The sequence below is a fragment of the Fukomys damarensis genome, unplaced genomic scaffold (genome assembly GCF_012274545.1).
Source record: "Fukomys damarensis isolate Sample0158 unplaced genomic scaffold, DMR_v1.0_HiC HiC_scaffold_14, whole genome shotgun sequence".
Classification (NCBI taxonomy): Eukaryota; Metazoa; Chordata; class Mammalia; order Rodentia; family Bathyergidae; genus Fukomys; species Fukomys damarensis.
The window spans coordinates 63,918,336-63,936,701 of record NW_022900926.1 but is presented as its reverse complement, the minus strand read 5'-3'; the positions used below and the strand labels follow the sequence as shown (position 1 = coordinate 63,936,701).

The following is an 18,366-nucleotide window of genomic DNA, read 5'->3' as shown; positions in this document are numbered from 1 at the left end:
CCAGGCACATTCAGCTCTCTGATCTTTGACAAAGGGGCCAAAAACACATGCTGGAGGAAAGACAGCCTCTTTAATAAATGGTACTGACTGTCCACATGCAGAAGATTTGAGTCTAGATCTAGTACAAAAACTCAATCTGCTGGGGGGAAAAATCAGTAAAACTCTTGAAGACGCAGGCACAGACAAGGACTTTCTAAACAGAACCCCAAGTACACAAGAAATAACCTCAAGAATCAACAGTGGAATTATATCAAATTTAAGAGCTTCTTCACAACAAAAGGAACAACAAGAATAAAGAGACAACTTATAGAACCGGAAAATCATTTTGATAGCTATTCACTGGAGAGAAGACTAGTATCTAGAATACACAAAAAACTCGAAAACATATGACCCTCCCAAATAAAAGACCCAAAAATGGACAACAGAAACGAACAGATCCTGCTCAGAAGGCAAAGTACATACGGTGTACTAGTCAGCCACAAAGGATAAATGTAAACCATCTACAGGAAAACAGATGCACCCTGGGAACATAATGCAAAGTGCAATGAATGAGACACACAGCTTAATATCACACAGTTTCTCTTACATGGGAAACTTGAAGTAGAAATAAGTTAAAGAGCAAAATGAAAGGGGGTAACAGGCAACAGGAAGACAGATCTTTTGCAAGTGGGAAGGGACCAAGAGATGGAGGGAGGTGGGAAGGGAAGGGGAAGTGATGACTTACAATGTCCATGAACCAACTCCCACAATGAATGTACTCATTATATACTACAAACATTCACTTAATAAAAATTTCAAAAAATTAAAAAATATCTGCTTTTTACATAAAATATTAATTTTGCGAAAGACTAAGATCTCATTTTTAGAAATCTGTGTTATGTTTTCACAATGTAAAATTCAAAAATAGCTAAAGAGACTGGTGACTACTTAAGGGGAAAACAATGACTCAGAGTCATCATTCTGGGGAGCACACTGTTCTGGTTAATTTTATATTTGGAATTCCTAACACGTAGTAAAAAGAAAAATCAATATATACAGAAATTTAAGACAAAGAGTCTTTGAGGGAAAATGTGATACCCTCGAAGTAGCTGCGTCCTGCAGGCAGAGAGGACCGTGGCCAGCCCTACTTGAGAGAGAGAGAGAGAGAGAGAGAGAGACTGCCCAGGCTCAACAGGACAGAGTAAAGGGCTCCTTTCTGCAGAGGGCCTGGGGCCCGCACCGCAGGAAGCACCCCCGCTGGATGGTCAGCAAGGACCCAGGAAGCCAGCAAAGCCCAGCACGTTCAAAGCAGAAGGTAGAAGACACTGGATGACAACGGCAGATGTGAAGACACTAAATAAGCCCAGCAGCCAGCTCAGGAAATACAAAATAATTTAGAATCGTGGAATTAGCAGAAGCATGCATTCTTTTGCTCTTCAATGCAATTCTTCTGGCTTTTAAGAGAATAAAATAATGCAACGGAAACACCCTGTACCGATTACATTTGTTTTGTGTCCTGGGACATAGTTCCAAAGAGTGTATCTTAAAATATGACTTGGCAATAAAATAAGAGGAAAAACAAAACTATAGAACTTTTATTTGTGAATCATTAAAAAATGTACCTTGTGATATTTTGTATGTTGCCAACACAACAGGATAAACTAAACTGAATTAAATCAGAAGCCAAATGTGTGAACAATCTCTGAAATGCATTAAATACTTTCCTAAGCTGTAGATCTAGTCATCCAAGTTTTAGGTCTATAGTTTTCTGATACATTGAAAACACAAGTCAATTTCAAATGCTGAATGGAATCACATTCCTCCAATCTTCCCTGACCACATATCAGGTCACAAGGACCCAGCCTGGATTCCATCGTACCTTACAATCTCTCCCATGTCAACAGGCTCTCCAAAGAAGGTAAAACAGCCTGTGAGCTTTACGTAATTTTTAAAAATTTATGGCCAAGAGTTTAGGGTGGGACGATACTGAAGTTAATATAAAATGTCAGCCATATGTGCATATTTATTTTTATCTCTTCCTTTCTTACAGATTTTTCTCTGTAATAGTGTATTCACTGCAAATAAATCATAGAGATGAACTAAAAACTGCTGGCTATATTATCCCAAGAGGACATCACGGTCTGCACACCATCATGAACCTGTTTTGCTTTGGCCTTTTGAACTGAAGCAGCAGCAGCAGCAATCAGCCCATCTGATGCCCCCTGCCCAGGCACTGCTGCAGGAAAGTTCTTTTGGGCTTCAGCGCGGTACTGGCCCTCAGTGTACCCTCTGATCTTCCAACTGTACTCACTTACTGTGGCAGAACTGCTCTAATTAAATCTACCTTCTCTTTAACTTCCCTTGGGCTGGGGATTTAGCTCAGTGGCTCTGCACCTGCCTCCCAAGCTCAAGGTCCTGAGTTCAATCCCAGGTACCAAAAAGAAAAAAAAAAAATTGTATCATTTTTCTATCACCAACAGAAAGTATTGTACTTGAAGGCATATTGTACTGGATTACTATTTAGCTGACAAATATGTGTGTGTTGCATGTTTGTGTGTGTGTTATATGTGTGTAAATCACACGCATCGGGTGTTTGCATAGCAAACGATATGGACAGACTATTTTTAGGGGCTACAGGCACTTCAAACTCATTATACCCCCCAAAAGCCCTTTACCAGCACTGTCCAAAAGCCGCAAATGTTACATGCTCACAAAGAGGTCCTACTGTCTCCTCCACACCCCATAGAGAAAATGTTTTGCACTTTTGGTCCTCAGATATAACCACCAGGACTTACAAATGCTGCTTCTTTATCACTGAACTTAGCCCTGCTTTCCTCTCTCAGGCTCTCATCTGGATAAATGGAGGCCTAAATCATCTTCCTGGTTGACCTCCGCAATCTACTCCCACGTGGGCTTGGAGACTCTTACTACAGCACAGATCTTCAGACACAACCAGCATTTTATGTCTGAATGAGAGAACAGTCAGAATGTTTGTGTCTGTGTGATCAACACAGAATTCGATCAAACCTCAGCGTCCAGCTGCCAGTCTGCAGGAAAAACCAAAGACGGAGCTACTCTTTGAATGGCAGCTAGGGTACGCACTCAGTAGCACTCTGTGGGAAGTTACGCAGTCAAGCTGTCCAGGTTCCTCTGCAAATGGCAGAAAAAGTAAGAGGAAGCAAGAGAAATTGCTGATTGAGAAGACTTACAAGACTTTAAAAGAGAGCTGGTGTGGCAGCTCAGGGACAGTGTGCTGCCTAGCAGGTGCAGAGCCCTGGCTTTATTCCCAGCCCAATCAACCAATCAATAACTAAAATACAGTACAACACAATAAAATGAGCCAAACACAAAGCCAGCAGTGGCAGCACAGGCCCATAATCCCAGAATGTGAGAGGCTGAAGTAAGAGGATGAACAGCAGCAAGGGAAACATCTCAATACACACAGACACACACACAGACACACACACACACACAGACACACACACACACACACACACTAAACAAATGAGCAAAGGCTAAACATACTACAAAGGCATAAAACCCAATGCATACAACCTGAATGACAGGAGGACTGTAGGAGTCAGGGTAGTCTGTGTGTGTGTGTGTGTGTGTGTGTGTGTGTGTGTGTGTGTGTGTGTGTCAGGGGGATCAGAGAGGGCCATAGTTGGTGCGGGGCTTATGGAGGGATTTGGGGGGATGACTGGCGAAGTTCTACCTCCTGACCTGTATTGTGGCTGCCAGTGTGTTTGCTTTAGAACACTAAGCTACATATTTATTCTTTTGGGGTTATATTATTTTACAATAAAAATGTTAACATACACACACACATACACACAAATCTAATCATGCCACTGCTCTGTTAAGTCCCTCAACGACCTCCATCCAACTCCTTCACATGGTAGTCAAGGCCCTGCGGCAGCTGGCTCCCTGCCTAGACCCAAAAGCAGCAGGGCTCTTGCCCACTGTAAATTTTCAGTTCCTCTAAAGTACTCTGCCTTCTTGCCTCACCAGAAGTACATCACTGGCTTCTGCTGGAAACAGTCGAACACAACTCCCTCCCTGTCACTTGGCTGACTGCCTTTGCTCTTCAGGCCCCAGGGTGGAGGGTCTTTCCCAGTGCTCCCATCCTGGGCATTCAACAGTCTAGTCTAAAGAACGCCTCCATCTTCCCATTACACACTTATCATAGCACTTATCACTTGCACTAAAACTGTGTAGTAGACCAAGAACTCTTGACAAGAAGATGCATAACCTGCCCTCAAATTGTTGTATCCCAATATTTACAAAATGCCCAAATCAGAATAAGTTAACAATAAACACGAGTATGTAATATACCTTTACTTAAAAATGAAAATTTCCCATTGGCATAAACTTATAACAAGGCAAAATATAGGCTAAATGATTAAGATGACACTACCATCCGACTTTTCATGCCACACAGTGTTTCATCAACTCACTATGAGGAAACAGCCATAGAGAGGCCACAAAACACACTCAGTGTCACACAGCTTGCAGATGGAGTCAGAACACGGTCAGGGTGGCACCACAGCCCTTGCCCTTAAAACTCCAATGGCATAGTACCACCACTGATCACTTCAGAACAGGAGCAGGTGGCTTTAATGTGAACAAAACCAAAGCTCCATTGTGGGGATCTGACCGGGAACACACATGGGTGCTCCATGTGATTGTACAGATGCCAAAGCCCAAGGGGCCAGGGATGAGAACTCCGAGTACAAGGGGAACACTGCAGAGATGTCAATCCTGACATCCCTTCCGCAGGACTACAGGGGCCGCAGGTCACCATCTCCTTGACTACCACTGACTGACAAAAGGCTGACAGGCGGGCAGGTCTCCAGAGTGAAAGTCAGGGCCAATACATGAGCAGCCACAGTTGCAGGACACAAGTCAATGCAAAACTGTATCAAGACTCAGGATTCTTGCTTTTGGCAAGCTCAGACTCTGTCAACACATGACCCTTCAATCATTACGATTAGTGTCTCTGTGCCAGGTCTACTATATTAGGCTCCAGGACTCAAAGATAAAATTGTTGGTGCCACCCTCAAAAAGCTTATGTACAAGAGTGGGAGAGTAAGGGACCAAAAATTACAGCGCAGGCAAAGCATTTTTCAAGAATTCTGCATGGGTTCTTTACAGCATCTGAATCCCACTGGCAGGGTAGTGGTGGGGTCCAGGAAAATTCTAGGAAGAAGTTTCTTTGGGACTGCATCTCAAAGACGTGCACTCCTGGTTAGACAATCGGGTAGGCAACCCATTTACAGCTAAAAACCAGTGAGTCAAATAAAAAAATACCACTGGGTGAGAGAAAATGCAGTGGAGGGAGGAGTGAATCTGAGTGATGAGGTCTGGATGGGGCTGGAGGGAAGCATGGAAGAGAACAGGTACCGGAGTTGAGGTTCTCCACAGGCAGAACAGCTTGGCACACACTCAAGGCGGAAGTGAAAATGTCAGGGCAAGAAGTCCAAGTGGACACATGCCAGTCTATGGGCGAGAAGCTTTAACACAATAAAATCACAGACTTCCAGAAAAAAATGACTTAGAAAACAAACCTGTAAGCTCCAGAGGAGGGCATGTTTCGTGGTGAAGGTGAAAACAGGCTGATTTTTTTTTACCTCTCAGAAGCACATTTTCCTGACGTGCTCGCCCATATTCAACAGTAAAAGAACCAACAAGAGCACAAGGCATTCAGAGCAAAGAGAGTAAGAGGGAGGGAAGAGAAAAATGACTGCAGTAATGCAGAAGCCCCAGGACACACCAACATGGAAGATGGTGAACTTGTTAAGACACAGTGGGTATGGTCAGGAGGTCCTAGAAATAACAAATGCCAAGGCATCTGTGTCAGGGACACTGTGAGCCCTGTGTTGATGACAAGGGCAGAGAGCTCTACAGGTCTGCCCACGCACTTGGTAACAACAACAAAGTGAAACAGATGAGACGCACAGGACATAAGACACTGAGAGACACAAAAACCCACAAACCAATAATCCGTTCCATGTACTCATCTCATCTGGACATCATCACAGCCAGGCACCCAGACCAGCCTTCCTCCTGTCCTCGCTCTTACAGTTTCAGTGTCAGTGTAGCTCACAATCACACAGGGAACCTGTTAAAAGCACAAGTTCCCTAGGACTCCTCCAAGAGGGTGGGCTGCAGCAAGTCTGGAGGAAAGAATATCCCTGGAATACATGTTTTAAGGATACTCTACCCGCTGAAAGCTCACATTCTTAACTGTAGTCTTCACTTCCATCCTAGTTAAACATCATAAGTGTCTAACCAATTTCTCTTTTCCTGATTCATCCTTTCCAGGCCATCCCAAAGCTTCCTAAGTCAAAGCCTCATGAGGGCTAAGCATGATTCTGCCCTCACCATGTCTCCTCCCGCTGTCCAAAAACAGTGCATGGACACTGCAAAGGAAGAAGGAGGATCGAGGAGAAAGGCTGGGGGAAGCATGGCTAAAATTGTTCCCATAATCGATACGGTGGAAAGAGACAGATAAGTGAAAGACCAAGACAGCTATGACGAGAAGAACAAGTCAGCTCTATGACTCCACACATATTCACATCACTGCCATTCTCAGTTGTCCTAAGTAACTTCTACCATGAGCAAGAATGTAATGTCGGCAAGACTCTGCATCTTAAGAGGTATAGATAAAGGCAACTTTTGAAATATTATTAGAAAGTATCACTGAAACAGATTACAGATATACCTACATGCAGTGCTTGCCAGCTAACATTTTCCCTCAAGATATGAAACTAGAAATGCACAAAATCCAAACAACATGCTTGCCATGTTTTTAAATGAGAAGAATGTGAGATTCCGATTGTAAAGCCTGGTGGAACTTGGCCCTCCCTGCGTCTGTATGTAGGAGGTGAGGGGCACTGCCTGAGACTAAAAGAGGAATGAGGGTTCTTCTGGCCTTAGCATAGCTCCCTCTGGCAACTCTGCAAGGCTGTGCTGCATTTTAAAAGGTTGCTCAGTTATTACTGAGCAAGTCACTCAGAAGCACATCAGCCCTGAGTCTCAGCATCAAACAACAGAGTCTACAAAACAAAACAAAAAAAAATTAAATTTGGATTTCTTTTCAGTTGTGTATGATTACGGCTGCCATTAAAACATCTTAAAGCTCTTATTAGAAAAGAGCATCATGGGACGGACTTTATCATTGCTGGCAGTTGAAATAGGTGGAGGAGGGCTCAACGCTCAATTCAGTGGCGCAGCGAGGACCTCGCTTACCGAACAAGATGCACCTTGTGTGGCCATGCAGCACACAGCTTTCCACTAACACCCCGGCAGGTGCTCAGCTCACCCGACCCCCAACCTTGCCTGTCCCTTGGCACCTCTCTCCCCACAGGCTTCCTTCTGCCACAGGTCTGCTCATCTCGATTCCTGCCCAAGAAGCCATCTGCAGTGACCTGGCAGTCACCTGCTTCTGAAATGGCACTGGAGAAGGGACTTCCTAATGGCCTCATTTCTGTAAGGCATGTGTTTCTGTACATTTCAAAAACTGTGATCGGTGTCAAAAGGCTTGCAGCCACCAGTTATTTTACTCTTTTGTGTGCAAGGATCCAAAGGCAGGTAAAAGAGAGCTTTTGTTAGGTCACAGAATGAGAGAATGGAGCAAGAGTGACAGTGAAAAGGAGGGACAAAAGAAAGGAAGTCCACGAATGAGAAAAAAGCCAGAGGAATTCAGGGCCAGGTTTCCAAAGCTGAGAGTCTGTTTCCAAGAGTTCACTTTAATGGGTTCCAGGTGCACCAGGGCTATGCCTCCCAGCCTTCACCACAGGTCAGGAGAGGAAAAGCTCATCTTTTACTCGTGGTGCTGCGGCTCCACACGTAAGGGCCCAGCTACATCCTTCCCTTTTGATTCTCAGCCTTAATCCGCAATTTGGACGAGCAAAAAGCTTGAGAAACAACTGCAGAAAACTGCACTTGAAGCCCAGGAGGCAGCGCTCAGAAAGGCAGGGCTGTTCTACTTTGGGGAAGGGCCACAACAAAACCAACTGGTTCTTTTCAATGTGACAGGTTTTTTTTCCCCCTCTTACTATTATTTTTCTTTATTTTACAACTACACCCTCCGATGTCACCAACCAGAAATCTGCAACCCACAGGCAAGGATTTAATACTCAGGCTGTTGCAGGAAAAAAAAAAAACCAAAACCAAAACTACAATTATATTTCTGTCCAAAAGTTCAACTTTCTTTTTTTCCCTCCCCAGTTCTCCTGATTTCCTGACGCCAACTGGCTCTGATGCAAAAGTGAATTTCTTTCCTCTGTGATTTACTTTCTGTCTGACGATAACCAAAAATATTATAAAGAAGGATTCACAACAAGTACTTCTGAAAAATACAAAGCTAGAGGGACACTAGGTAAAATGTAATACTGTGTATCAAAAAAAAACTGTAATGGAATAAAACTACATCTTTGCACAGATTTCTTTGTAACAATAATGAACTTTTTAGTAAAACTATGCTGGGCATATAGTGCTGCTAAGAGCTTCACATGCACTCTCTCCTTTCATCCTCGGCAGTCTCCCAGGGGAGCAATCATCACATCTCATAGATGAACGGACATGCTTGCCAAGGTTAAGGAATCCGCCAAAGACACATGGCTAATTAAAAGGACAGGGGCAGGATGCAAGCGCTGCACAGACAGGCTTCCAAAGACACTGGCAGGCCTGTTCCCCTGGGTTCACAATCGAAAAGCAAAGCCCTTAGGAAGCTTATTACTTAGAAATGAGCACGGGATAACTATCAACTATGGCTTTGACAAATCTTGTTACAACCTATCTTAAATTGCTCTTAAATGCTTTCCTCTCTCCATGTGATTAAGGGAAATATGGTAAACTTAATTACACCTTTCTTAACTGATTTCATATCTGCAGAGTTTTCCCAATAACTGAATTGGCCTTTTATGTCCTTTGCTTTGCTTACCTCTAGAACACTGTAAGAATCTGCGAGAAGTACAATGTTAAGCTCACAGCAACTGTCTACTAAAAACAGGGCGGGGATACACAATGGCGAGGGGCACTACCTGATGGACACAGTCACTTAACTTTGCTCACATATGCAAAATTCTTGTGAAGAGTTAAGCTAGTCTAGAAAAAAGTGCCTTGGCCAGGCGTGGTGGCATATGCCTATAATCCCAGCACTCAGGAGGCTGAGGCAGGAGGATTTCTGTGAGTTCAAGACCAGCCTGGGCTACATAGTGAGTTCCAGGTCAGTCTCAACTACATAGTGAGACCCTGTCTCAAAAAACAAAACAAAACAAAACAAAATAAAAAAAAGTGCCTTAGGCTGACCACAAGCCCATTTCTTCCATTCCCACTCTTGCCCCATGCAGGTTAGTGAAATGTGTTGGTGACCCCATTGGGGCCATGCACATGTGCAAACAGGCACCATCCTGCTCTCAGGCTGGTGCAGGGAAAAAAAGCAGGCCCAGGCAATTCACCACACATGTGTGTGTGATGTTTACAGAGGTCATGTATCCACATGAAAACCTCAGGAGTAGTAGTATTTCTTCCAGTGACTCTATGGATGTGACTTTTAAAATCCTTATTTATACTACTCAAGGAAAGGGACCTTATTAATAATCCATACACATGCACACTTCATATGCAATTCTTTTCAACACCAGCCTTCTTCACTAGAATGACCATTAGATCACTGTGTGGCTTGGCGGGGGGCATAGGCCCATTGTTCAATGTTTTGATGGAACAAAGCCAAAAGGATAACTTTATGAATTAGACAGATGTTCCAGTTTTGAGAGCTATCTGAATAAAACTGAAAAAACCTCCAAGTAAATGCCACTTCCGCAGAACCCACACATACCGAGTTATAAACCAACAGCAGCAGGTAAAATGAAAGTAGCAGCATCACCACTGCCACTTTGTTACTGGGGACTTGCTGTGTGACTGAAACTGTGCAAGTACTCCGCATCGATGATCTCACTTAATCCTCCAACAACGCTATGAGGTGACCTCAGTCATTATTACCACAGGATATATCCAGCCACTAAAGCTCAGACAAGCTAATAAACCTCAAGTAACACAGCTAAAGAGTGGGACCTTCAGGCGCAGGCAGTGTGATTCCAGAGTTGGTATGTTCCACCACACTCGAGGAACAGGGGATACAACTGAAAATGTCAGGAATAAAAACTAACAGAACTTCTCACTAAATTATTCTTATACTGAACTCTGAGCAGAAGAAATATTCCTAGCTTGTTAGGTACCCAGTGTGTGCTCTCTTTACCCTGGCTGCAAATTATAAAATTACTGGCCCAATTCTCCATTGAATCCCCAGTATGTAAATGAACACAATTTAGTCACTGGTTTAAGATTAGAACTGCTCGACTGGTGCAACCACTATGGAAATCAATATGGAGATACTTCAAAGAGCTTGGACTGGAGGTTCCATTTGACCCAGCCATCCCTCTGCTGGGTATCTTTCCAAAAGAACTAAAAGAATCATATCACAGAGAAGTATGCACACTCATGTTTATAGCGGCACAGTTTGTAATAGCTAAATCTTGGAAACAGCCCATTTGCCCATCCGTTGGAAACTGGATTAAGAAGATGTGGTTTTTCTATAAAATGGAATATTACTCAGCCATAAAGAACGAGAAAATAGATTCATTCATAGGAAAATGGATACATACTGAAGATATACTAAGTGAAATAAATAAGTCACACGTGTATAAATACCGAATAGTTTCCCTGGTGTGAATAATCTGCAATAATACATAAGATCCTAATAAGATGACTGACATTTAGAAATGGGAAGAAAGGAGCTAAAGGTGTAGGGAAGGTGGGATGGGTAGGGGAAGGGTAATAAGAGAAAAGAAAAAAATGTGAGATAATGAGAAGATGAAAATAAAGTGTTTGTAGATGGGGAGGGGAGGAGGGGGTGAAGGGAGGGCAGGGGTAAGGGGAAAAAATGAGAATCAAGACTTGTCATGCAGAGGTACAAGATCCCAACAATGAATGTTAACGGTACTGTATCCCTAAAATGTACCAATAAACTCAATTAAAGCTGAAAAAAAAAAAGATTAGAACTGCTCAAGGACAATGGCAAATATAGTTAGCCACTTGTTAGCCAAATATGAAAGCATTGTAGGTTTTTAAGTTCTATGTCAATTACTGATCTCTTTTTCTAAATAGGAACCAGACTTTTCCCCGACATGAAATACAGGTGAATTATAGCTCAAGGCAATGACAATCCTCATATGCATTTTTTTTTTGCAGAGAGTGAGAGTATATGATTTAAACAAGTGAAACAGAAGAAATTGAACTTTAAAAACATTTAACAGTTGTCAAAAAGTGATTATCTTTAACCACAAACCTAAATGAATGTTTAAGAGCCTAGAAGTTGTGGTTGTCTTTCAAATGTTACTATTTCTATACATCATTAAAAAGTACAGCCTAAAATGTTCAAATAGTTCAACTGTTTGTTCCTGATCACTTCTGGAACTACAATCATTTCTGGAACTAATCAATTTCTAATCTTCAGCTTCTTGGAGGTCAAGAGAAAAATGCCAACTTTCAGCCTAGAGAGCCACCCTAGCTTCTGATCACTGTGTAAGAGTACACAGTGACACTAATTTTTAAGTATACCGCCATAAATAAAGCTCATCCTCTAGTAAATTTCACACACCTCTGCTGACTTATAAATTTGAACTTGTAAGAATCACATAAAAATTAAAATTTTGTTCAAAGTTATCTGTTTTTACCAGGTGTCTAATTTACCCTAACAAAAGGCGTTATTCATTAGTATCCACACACCTGAATGCTTTATATTATAATAAAACTGCACTTATCTTGTACAATTCCTAATACAACTGTATTTGTGTTAAGATCTCCTTTTACTAAAAAGGTGCTTCACAACGTTGTTAGTCTTATGTGAGATAAAACAGACGGCTTTTCAGAGTATCTCTCTAGCACATTTCCATCAGTATCTTAATGTGACAAAATCTACTTATGCAAAACAAAAAAAAAGGAAAGAGAAAGTACTGTTATAGACTACAAGGCTTTTCTCCTAAATAATGTTAACATATTAATCATTTGTGTTAAAGTAACATTTGATAATATAATCTTGTCCAAATGTTATGTAAGTTTTCACACATCTTTTATTGTCTTTCTTGGCACTGGGAATGGAATAAGATCAATTAATATGAATTAGAGTCAGATCAACATACATATCTAAGCTTTGCATTTGCAACAAACCAAAATTTAATGCCAATTCATCTACATTCTTTTTCAATATGAGATTCCAGATATTTATCAGAGAACTGGCAAATCACCATTCTTTACCTCTGTGTGATAAAGAAGATATAATTCATGTAAGATGCCACTTATCAAAGAATTAAATTTACCCACATTATTCTTAGCATATAAAAATGAATTCTCTCCACTCCTACAAGTGGCAACTTACATAATTTTAAAAGGATATTTCATATAATTTGTAAAGCTAAAAAAAGCTGTAGAATCCTGAGTGTAATCAATTGAACCCACATCTTTATGAAAGCATTAATTATGAACAAATAAAACAATTTTAAGGTAATCAAAAAGGGACAGGAAATTTGTTCTTGATCCTTGAACTTATGAAAGTAAACTATCACATAATTAGAATCCTTTGTATAATTACATTGTAATACTGGTTTTCCTACAGGTCTGGACAAGTTGCTGGTTAACTGGATAGAATTTTGTTTATAAATAGCCAGCCAATCCCACCCGTCACATTGACTTTGGGTTCCTTATTGTCATCTAGTGCAAATAAATCTTCACTGGCTGAAATTTCTCATTGGCAAAAACTTTTAACCACTGGAAGAGGGTCAATCAAAATGAGAATACAGTCATGCACTACCTAATAGTTTCTGGTCAGCACAGGACCACACATAATCTGGTGACATTGTTCCTGCAGGACTATAACTGAGCTAAAAAGTTCCTGCTGCCTATGACTTCGTGACCATCATCACATCACATCTTTTACTCATGTTTGCACTGATGCTGATGGAAACAAATTACTCCACTTCCAGTCACATAAAAGAATAGCACATAAAATTATGTATATTATACAATATTTGATGATGATAATAAACTACTTATGTATTTACTATACTGTATTTCTTCATGTTATTTTTTGGATAACATTCCTTCTACTTATTAAAGAAAGTACTGTAAAACACTGTACCATGTTTTATGCCAGCAGTAGCCTCACATATTTCCTGCTTATTTGTGTATTTATGAATACCAAGTGTAACCAGCTATACTGTCCAGGTTTGTGTAGGTGCACTTTATGAGGTTTGCCCAGTGACTGAAGTCACCTACCAATGCATTTCTCGGAATTAAGTGACACAAAGCTGTGCATTCTCTGTATGTTCAACAAGGTGGGAGAATTCTCAATCAACACATGACACTGCACTCACTTCTGTAAATCATTTTCTCTTTGGGTGGGCTGCACCTAAACATCCTTCTTCTAACCTGAAACATGGACACTACCAGGCCTTCACAAAAAGGTTTCGTTTGAATATGAGTTCATTAACTTAAACTCCAAAGTAAATACAGTAAGAAGAAAAAGACAAAAATCTACCAACTAGGCTGCGCTGCCATCCTCTCCATGTAGTCTTTGGCCATGTCCCGGGCTTCGAGGTTCTCAGGATACAGCACACAGAACATCGCCAAGGCGCCCAGGTTGTTGCCATAGATTTCATTCCAGCGGGCACTGTAGTCCTTGGGGTCCCAGGGAGGGAGGTACTCCAAGGGGCTGGATAGCATGGTGTGCACAGCTTCTATGAGCCGGGATGCGATGTGCTCGTGTGAACTCACGGCCTGCAGCTGCAGCTCTGCCACCTCTGACCTGGAGAAGTAGAGCATGGGGTGGCTGTCGTAGTTGGCATTGGTGAAGGGAATCATGACTTCCAGGTTCTTGGCTGCAATGTAGGCTGACCCGAGGCAAAGTAAACATATGAAAAACACACTGGGAGCCCCCCGTGTGTAAGTCCTCATCGTGGCCTCAGATCTCCAAATCTCCAAGGCAGCCAAACCATCTTTGAAAGTTCCTGTAGGAGATTAAAAAAAAAAAAAAATCAAAGCATGGATGTCAGCCTCGGGACATGGCATAGGCAGAAATTTATGGCACATAGATTCCTTATTAGGAAAACAGCTCAATCTTGAAAAATAAAGCTCACAAATTTTGATTTTTTAAATACAAAAAAGTCTGAGGAAGAAACTGCCTAAAACCTGTAAGTTCCAATTTTATAGAATTAAACATGCTGTATCAGAATTGTATTCATTACAGAAAACGCAACTTCAGACTTAGGAAAACAGTGCATTTGTTCAAGTGGAGAAGAGAATGAGTCTTCCTGGTAGTTTTCTCACATATTACCATATAGAATAGTTTAGATTTTTATGGTACTTTTTTTAGATATTAATACATTAAGCCACAATAACCAAAGACTGGCAGTGACATATTGTCTGGGAATTTGAGTAAGCATTACAACATAAAATGGAAAATCCTGCATTTATTAACATTGCCTCCTCTCCCCTTGCCCTAATGTTTTACATTCTGTACCAGGGATTAGAATCAATACATCTATGAGGATGGAGGCAGACACAATATTATGAATGAGACTAAACACCCACTCTGTGTGAACAGAAGGCGGAGACAGAGAAGATAAAGACAGAGTAAACATCTGCCAAACCTGTGAGTTCGGCAAGTAGGCCCACAGTGAAGACCAGACACTGGGCTGCTGGAACTAGAAACTGACAAGCTTTCATTCAGAAACTAAAATTTCAGGATTAAAAGGCTGAAAAAACATATGTGCATTACCCTCTTATTATTTGAAACTACCGTCTACTTTTTCATTTTGCATATGGAATTTTGGTGGTCATTCAGTAAGTCAGAAATTTAAACCAAGCTCACATATTTTCTTAACTACTTGACTTTCTTACAAACCCTTTTTTCAGTCAGGCAGATTTGTGCACTGGTTAAAAGAACATCTTTCAAACCTATGAACACTGCAAAAAAACCTCAGCCTAGTCCATGTCCCACATCTGGGATAAAGCAGGCATAAAATCCCCCAGAGGAAAATCAGGGAATTCCTAAAATTCTTAAGAGGGGAAAGGTTATAGAAAGCAGACCAGAAAAAAAGACAGTTTTGTGTAAATAATGAACAGTGGTTTTCAATTATTAAAGGGAAAAGCCGATGGTGAAAAATCAGCCTCCCAAGCTTAACACAAACTATTTTTCCAAGGAAAATCTGTTTCATCATATTCAGAAGAGAAAAACTAAGAATTTAACACACGCTGAAGGTCAAGTCTTGCTCTGTCTCCAAGAGAAAGGCAACATGGCGCCTGAGGATGCTGCCTTACTCTGGTAGTCTTCTGATCTCAAACGTGTTTTAGACTGTAAGTACACTCATGCAAAAACTCAATGCAGTGGTTCTGTGAAGCATTTCAGATTCAACAGCAGAAATCCTAACAAATAAAAAGCTTAATACAGCCAAGCTAAATAAAATATATAAAACAGAAATAATGCCTAGACCCTGCTTGTATTATGTCTAGCACCCAGGCGTCAAGGCAGCCACGAGATCTTTCAGGGTCAGAGAATCAGCCAAAAGCAACAGCCTTCTGAGGTTAAGCCTGAGGAGGGGTGTGGTCTCTGGCAACACAGAAAGTGGCTGTGTCTGAAGTTACTCGGTTCCTCTAGGGGATTATTTCTTGCTACTTTCAGAGAACAATACTTCTAACACACTTTTTAAAAAAAAGCTTGCACATGTATATTAAACCCCTAATGGATACTGTCATGGATTCAATTAATAGTGCAGGGATGTAGGCAGCTAGGGTGAGGACAGTTGGAAAACTCGGTTCTCCTTGAATTGGCTCTCATGGGCCTGCAACTCAACTTCTTTCAACTGTCCCTTTCTTTAAGCGGGAAGAGTACTTGACGTACCAGGGAATAGTAAAGACATGCAGAGACCAGAATTCTTCCACCTCAGATTCTGCACAAACATTCCTCAATGTTTTACCACTGCAAAGGCTGATTTGCTTCATCCTCTTTCTCCTCCAGCATGGAGTCACCAAGAGTCCTCATACTGTGGGGTCCACAAGCAAAACCTGAGAAACAAACATCACCCCGCTGTTCCAGCAACTTCTGCCACATGGCTTCCAGTGACAAGGACGTGCCTGTGTACAAGTGAACCAGAAGAGATAACCCTGAAGCACAAAACCCCACCGAGACAGCTTTGGAGACAACAAGCGTTTCTGACCATTCCCAGCTTACTGCTTCAAATTCGTGTGAGAGTGACACAGCAGGAGCCTGAATTAGGCACATCTGAAACATTAATACCTGTGGGGAAATTCATGCAGGACAACATAGAACCCTGCAAGAAAGCACAGAATATTCATCCATGGAGGCCACCTAGAGAAAGGACCCGCAGGTAGTGTTCCTGCCCTCTATCCCAGTCCGTGTCCCCAGCTCAAATGCTCTTCAAGCTACAGAGGCTTCTGTTGGTCTGTGGAGGAGTTAAGTTTCTCCTGGGTTTGACACGTCACACGTCACAGGGGACTGAGCTGCTCACATGCCACATGTGAGCGTCATACATCACCGAGCGCAGCGCTGAGCCTGAAAGATCAAAGGCAGCTCATAAAGCGGAAAGGCTCCTTCCCCCTTCACTATCGCAACCGTGGAAATCAGTGGAGATTCCTCAGAAAATTAAACATAGAAATTCCATTTGAGCCAGCTCTTCCTCTTCTAGATATCTTCCCAAAAGAGTTAAAGACCTCATACCACAGTGATGTATGCACACCCGTTTACAGCAGTGTAACTTGTAATAGGTAAATCTTGGAAGCAGCCTCTATTTCCATCAAGAGATGAATGGATAAGGAAAATGTGGTATTTATGCAATGGAGAACCACTCTGCCATAAAGAAAGATATACTTAAGTAATTTGTAGGAAAATGGATGCACCTTGAGACCATAATGTTAAGTGAAATAAATCAGGCTCACAAGTTTAAATGTCACATGGCTTCTCTTCTATGAGAAACTTAATATATAAAGTGCAAAATAAATACAGACAATAGGAAAAAGAGAGGGAAAAAAAGTCACTGTAATTCAGCATGAAGCCGGGAATTTAGCTCAGTGGTTCTGCTGTCTGCCTTGCAAGCGCAAGGACCCAAGTTCGATCCCCAGTACCAGGAAAAAAAAAAAAAAAAGCTTCTGTAATTTAGCATGAACAATGTATCAAAAAGTGATTTAGTGTAATAGTCTTGTTTTATATGTTTTTTGGCTTGCTTGTCTAGCTGTTAACCTGTATGTATGGCAGTTAACTTTGTAAGGACATATAAGATAAATAAATGAATCGGATGCTGGCAAAAGGGCAGAGGTTTGAAGTGGAAGTAGAAGATGGAAAAAAAGATCCGAGACGTGTTCTGTACATTTACCAGTTCCCCACAATGCATGTATTGCAAGCATGTAATGATAAACAAAAACATATATAAATAAATATTGATCCAAGGGTTTTTTGGGTTTTTTTTGTACCAGGGATTGAACTCAGGTCCTTGTACTTGCGAAGCAGGCAGTGGAACCAACTAAGCTAAATCCCCAGCCTGATCCAGGGGTTTTTTAAAGGAAGCTCAGAGGCTGGCTCAGCACTAAACTCTGGGCTTAGCAGCTGGTAGAGTGGATCTCATCACTGAAACAAATGAGAAGAAATTCTGTTTCCCTTTTTTAAAGCCCAGGCAAGTTTGAAATTTTCCAGAAAAGAATTTCTGCCAAGAAATTAATGGGCGAAAACAGAAAGCCTGGAAACAAGTAGTTTAAATGCTATTCAGCAGCTTTTGTTGTTGTTGCTGTTACTGTTGAAAAGAAAAGAGAGAGAGAGAAGAAGGGAGGAAGGAAAGAAGGAAGGAAGGAGAGAACTTAAACTGAAGTCTAATCCAAACTTGCTTTAGGCTAATAAACCTACAAGACCACCAGTCCCCACCCAGAACTGTGTATCTTTCTGGGAAATCCTACCCACAACACCCTATTTCCAGTCTGTGGATTTGCCCTTTGACTGTCAACCCTATGCACTCTGTCTACCCACTCTGTAAAGTGCTAAAATTGAAAGGAAGGAGTATGTCTCAAAATAATTTTACGGGGACCATGAATAGACAGCTTTTATGCTAATTCTGTGTACTGATTTCAATGCACATTAGAGAAAACTGGAACTAACACATCAAATCCTAGAATACGATAGATGTATAAAGTCCTTGTTTAAAATATAACAGCTGGGCCGGGGATTTAGCTCAGTGGTTCCAGCACCTGCCTTGCAAGTGCAGAGACCCAAGTATGATCTCTGGTACAAAATAAATAAATAAATAAATAAAACATATATAT

The 18,366-nt window shown here is 41.4% G+C and overlaps 1 protein-coding gene across 5 annotated transcripts in view; it reads right to left on the bottom strand.

The window, feature by feature from the left end:
• Dse (dermatan sulfate epimerase) overlaps positions 1-18,366 on the bottom strand; it is a 70,721-nt gene that overhangs the window by 28,823 nt on the left and 23,532 nt on the right. For 3 of the 5 annotated variants that reach the window (XM_010614044.3, XM_010614042.3, XM_019206059.2), the window contains exon 2: positions 13,580-14,048. In XM_010614044.3, coding sequence (XP_010612346.1) covers positions 13,580-13,995 — 416 coding nt within the window. In that variant the 5' untranslated portion in view covers positions 13,996-14,048. Of the gene's footprint in view, positions 1-13,579; positions 14,049-15,940; positions 16,105-18,366 lie in introns of those variants that run through there. The other 2 variants (XM_033763398.1, XM_010614045.2) reach the window with 2 other exon arrangements.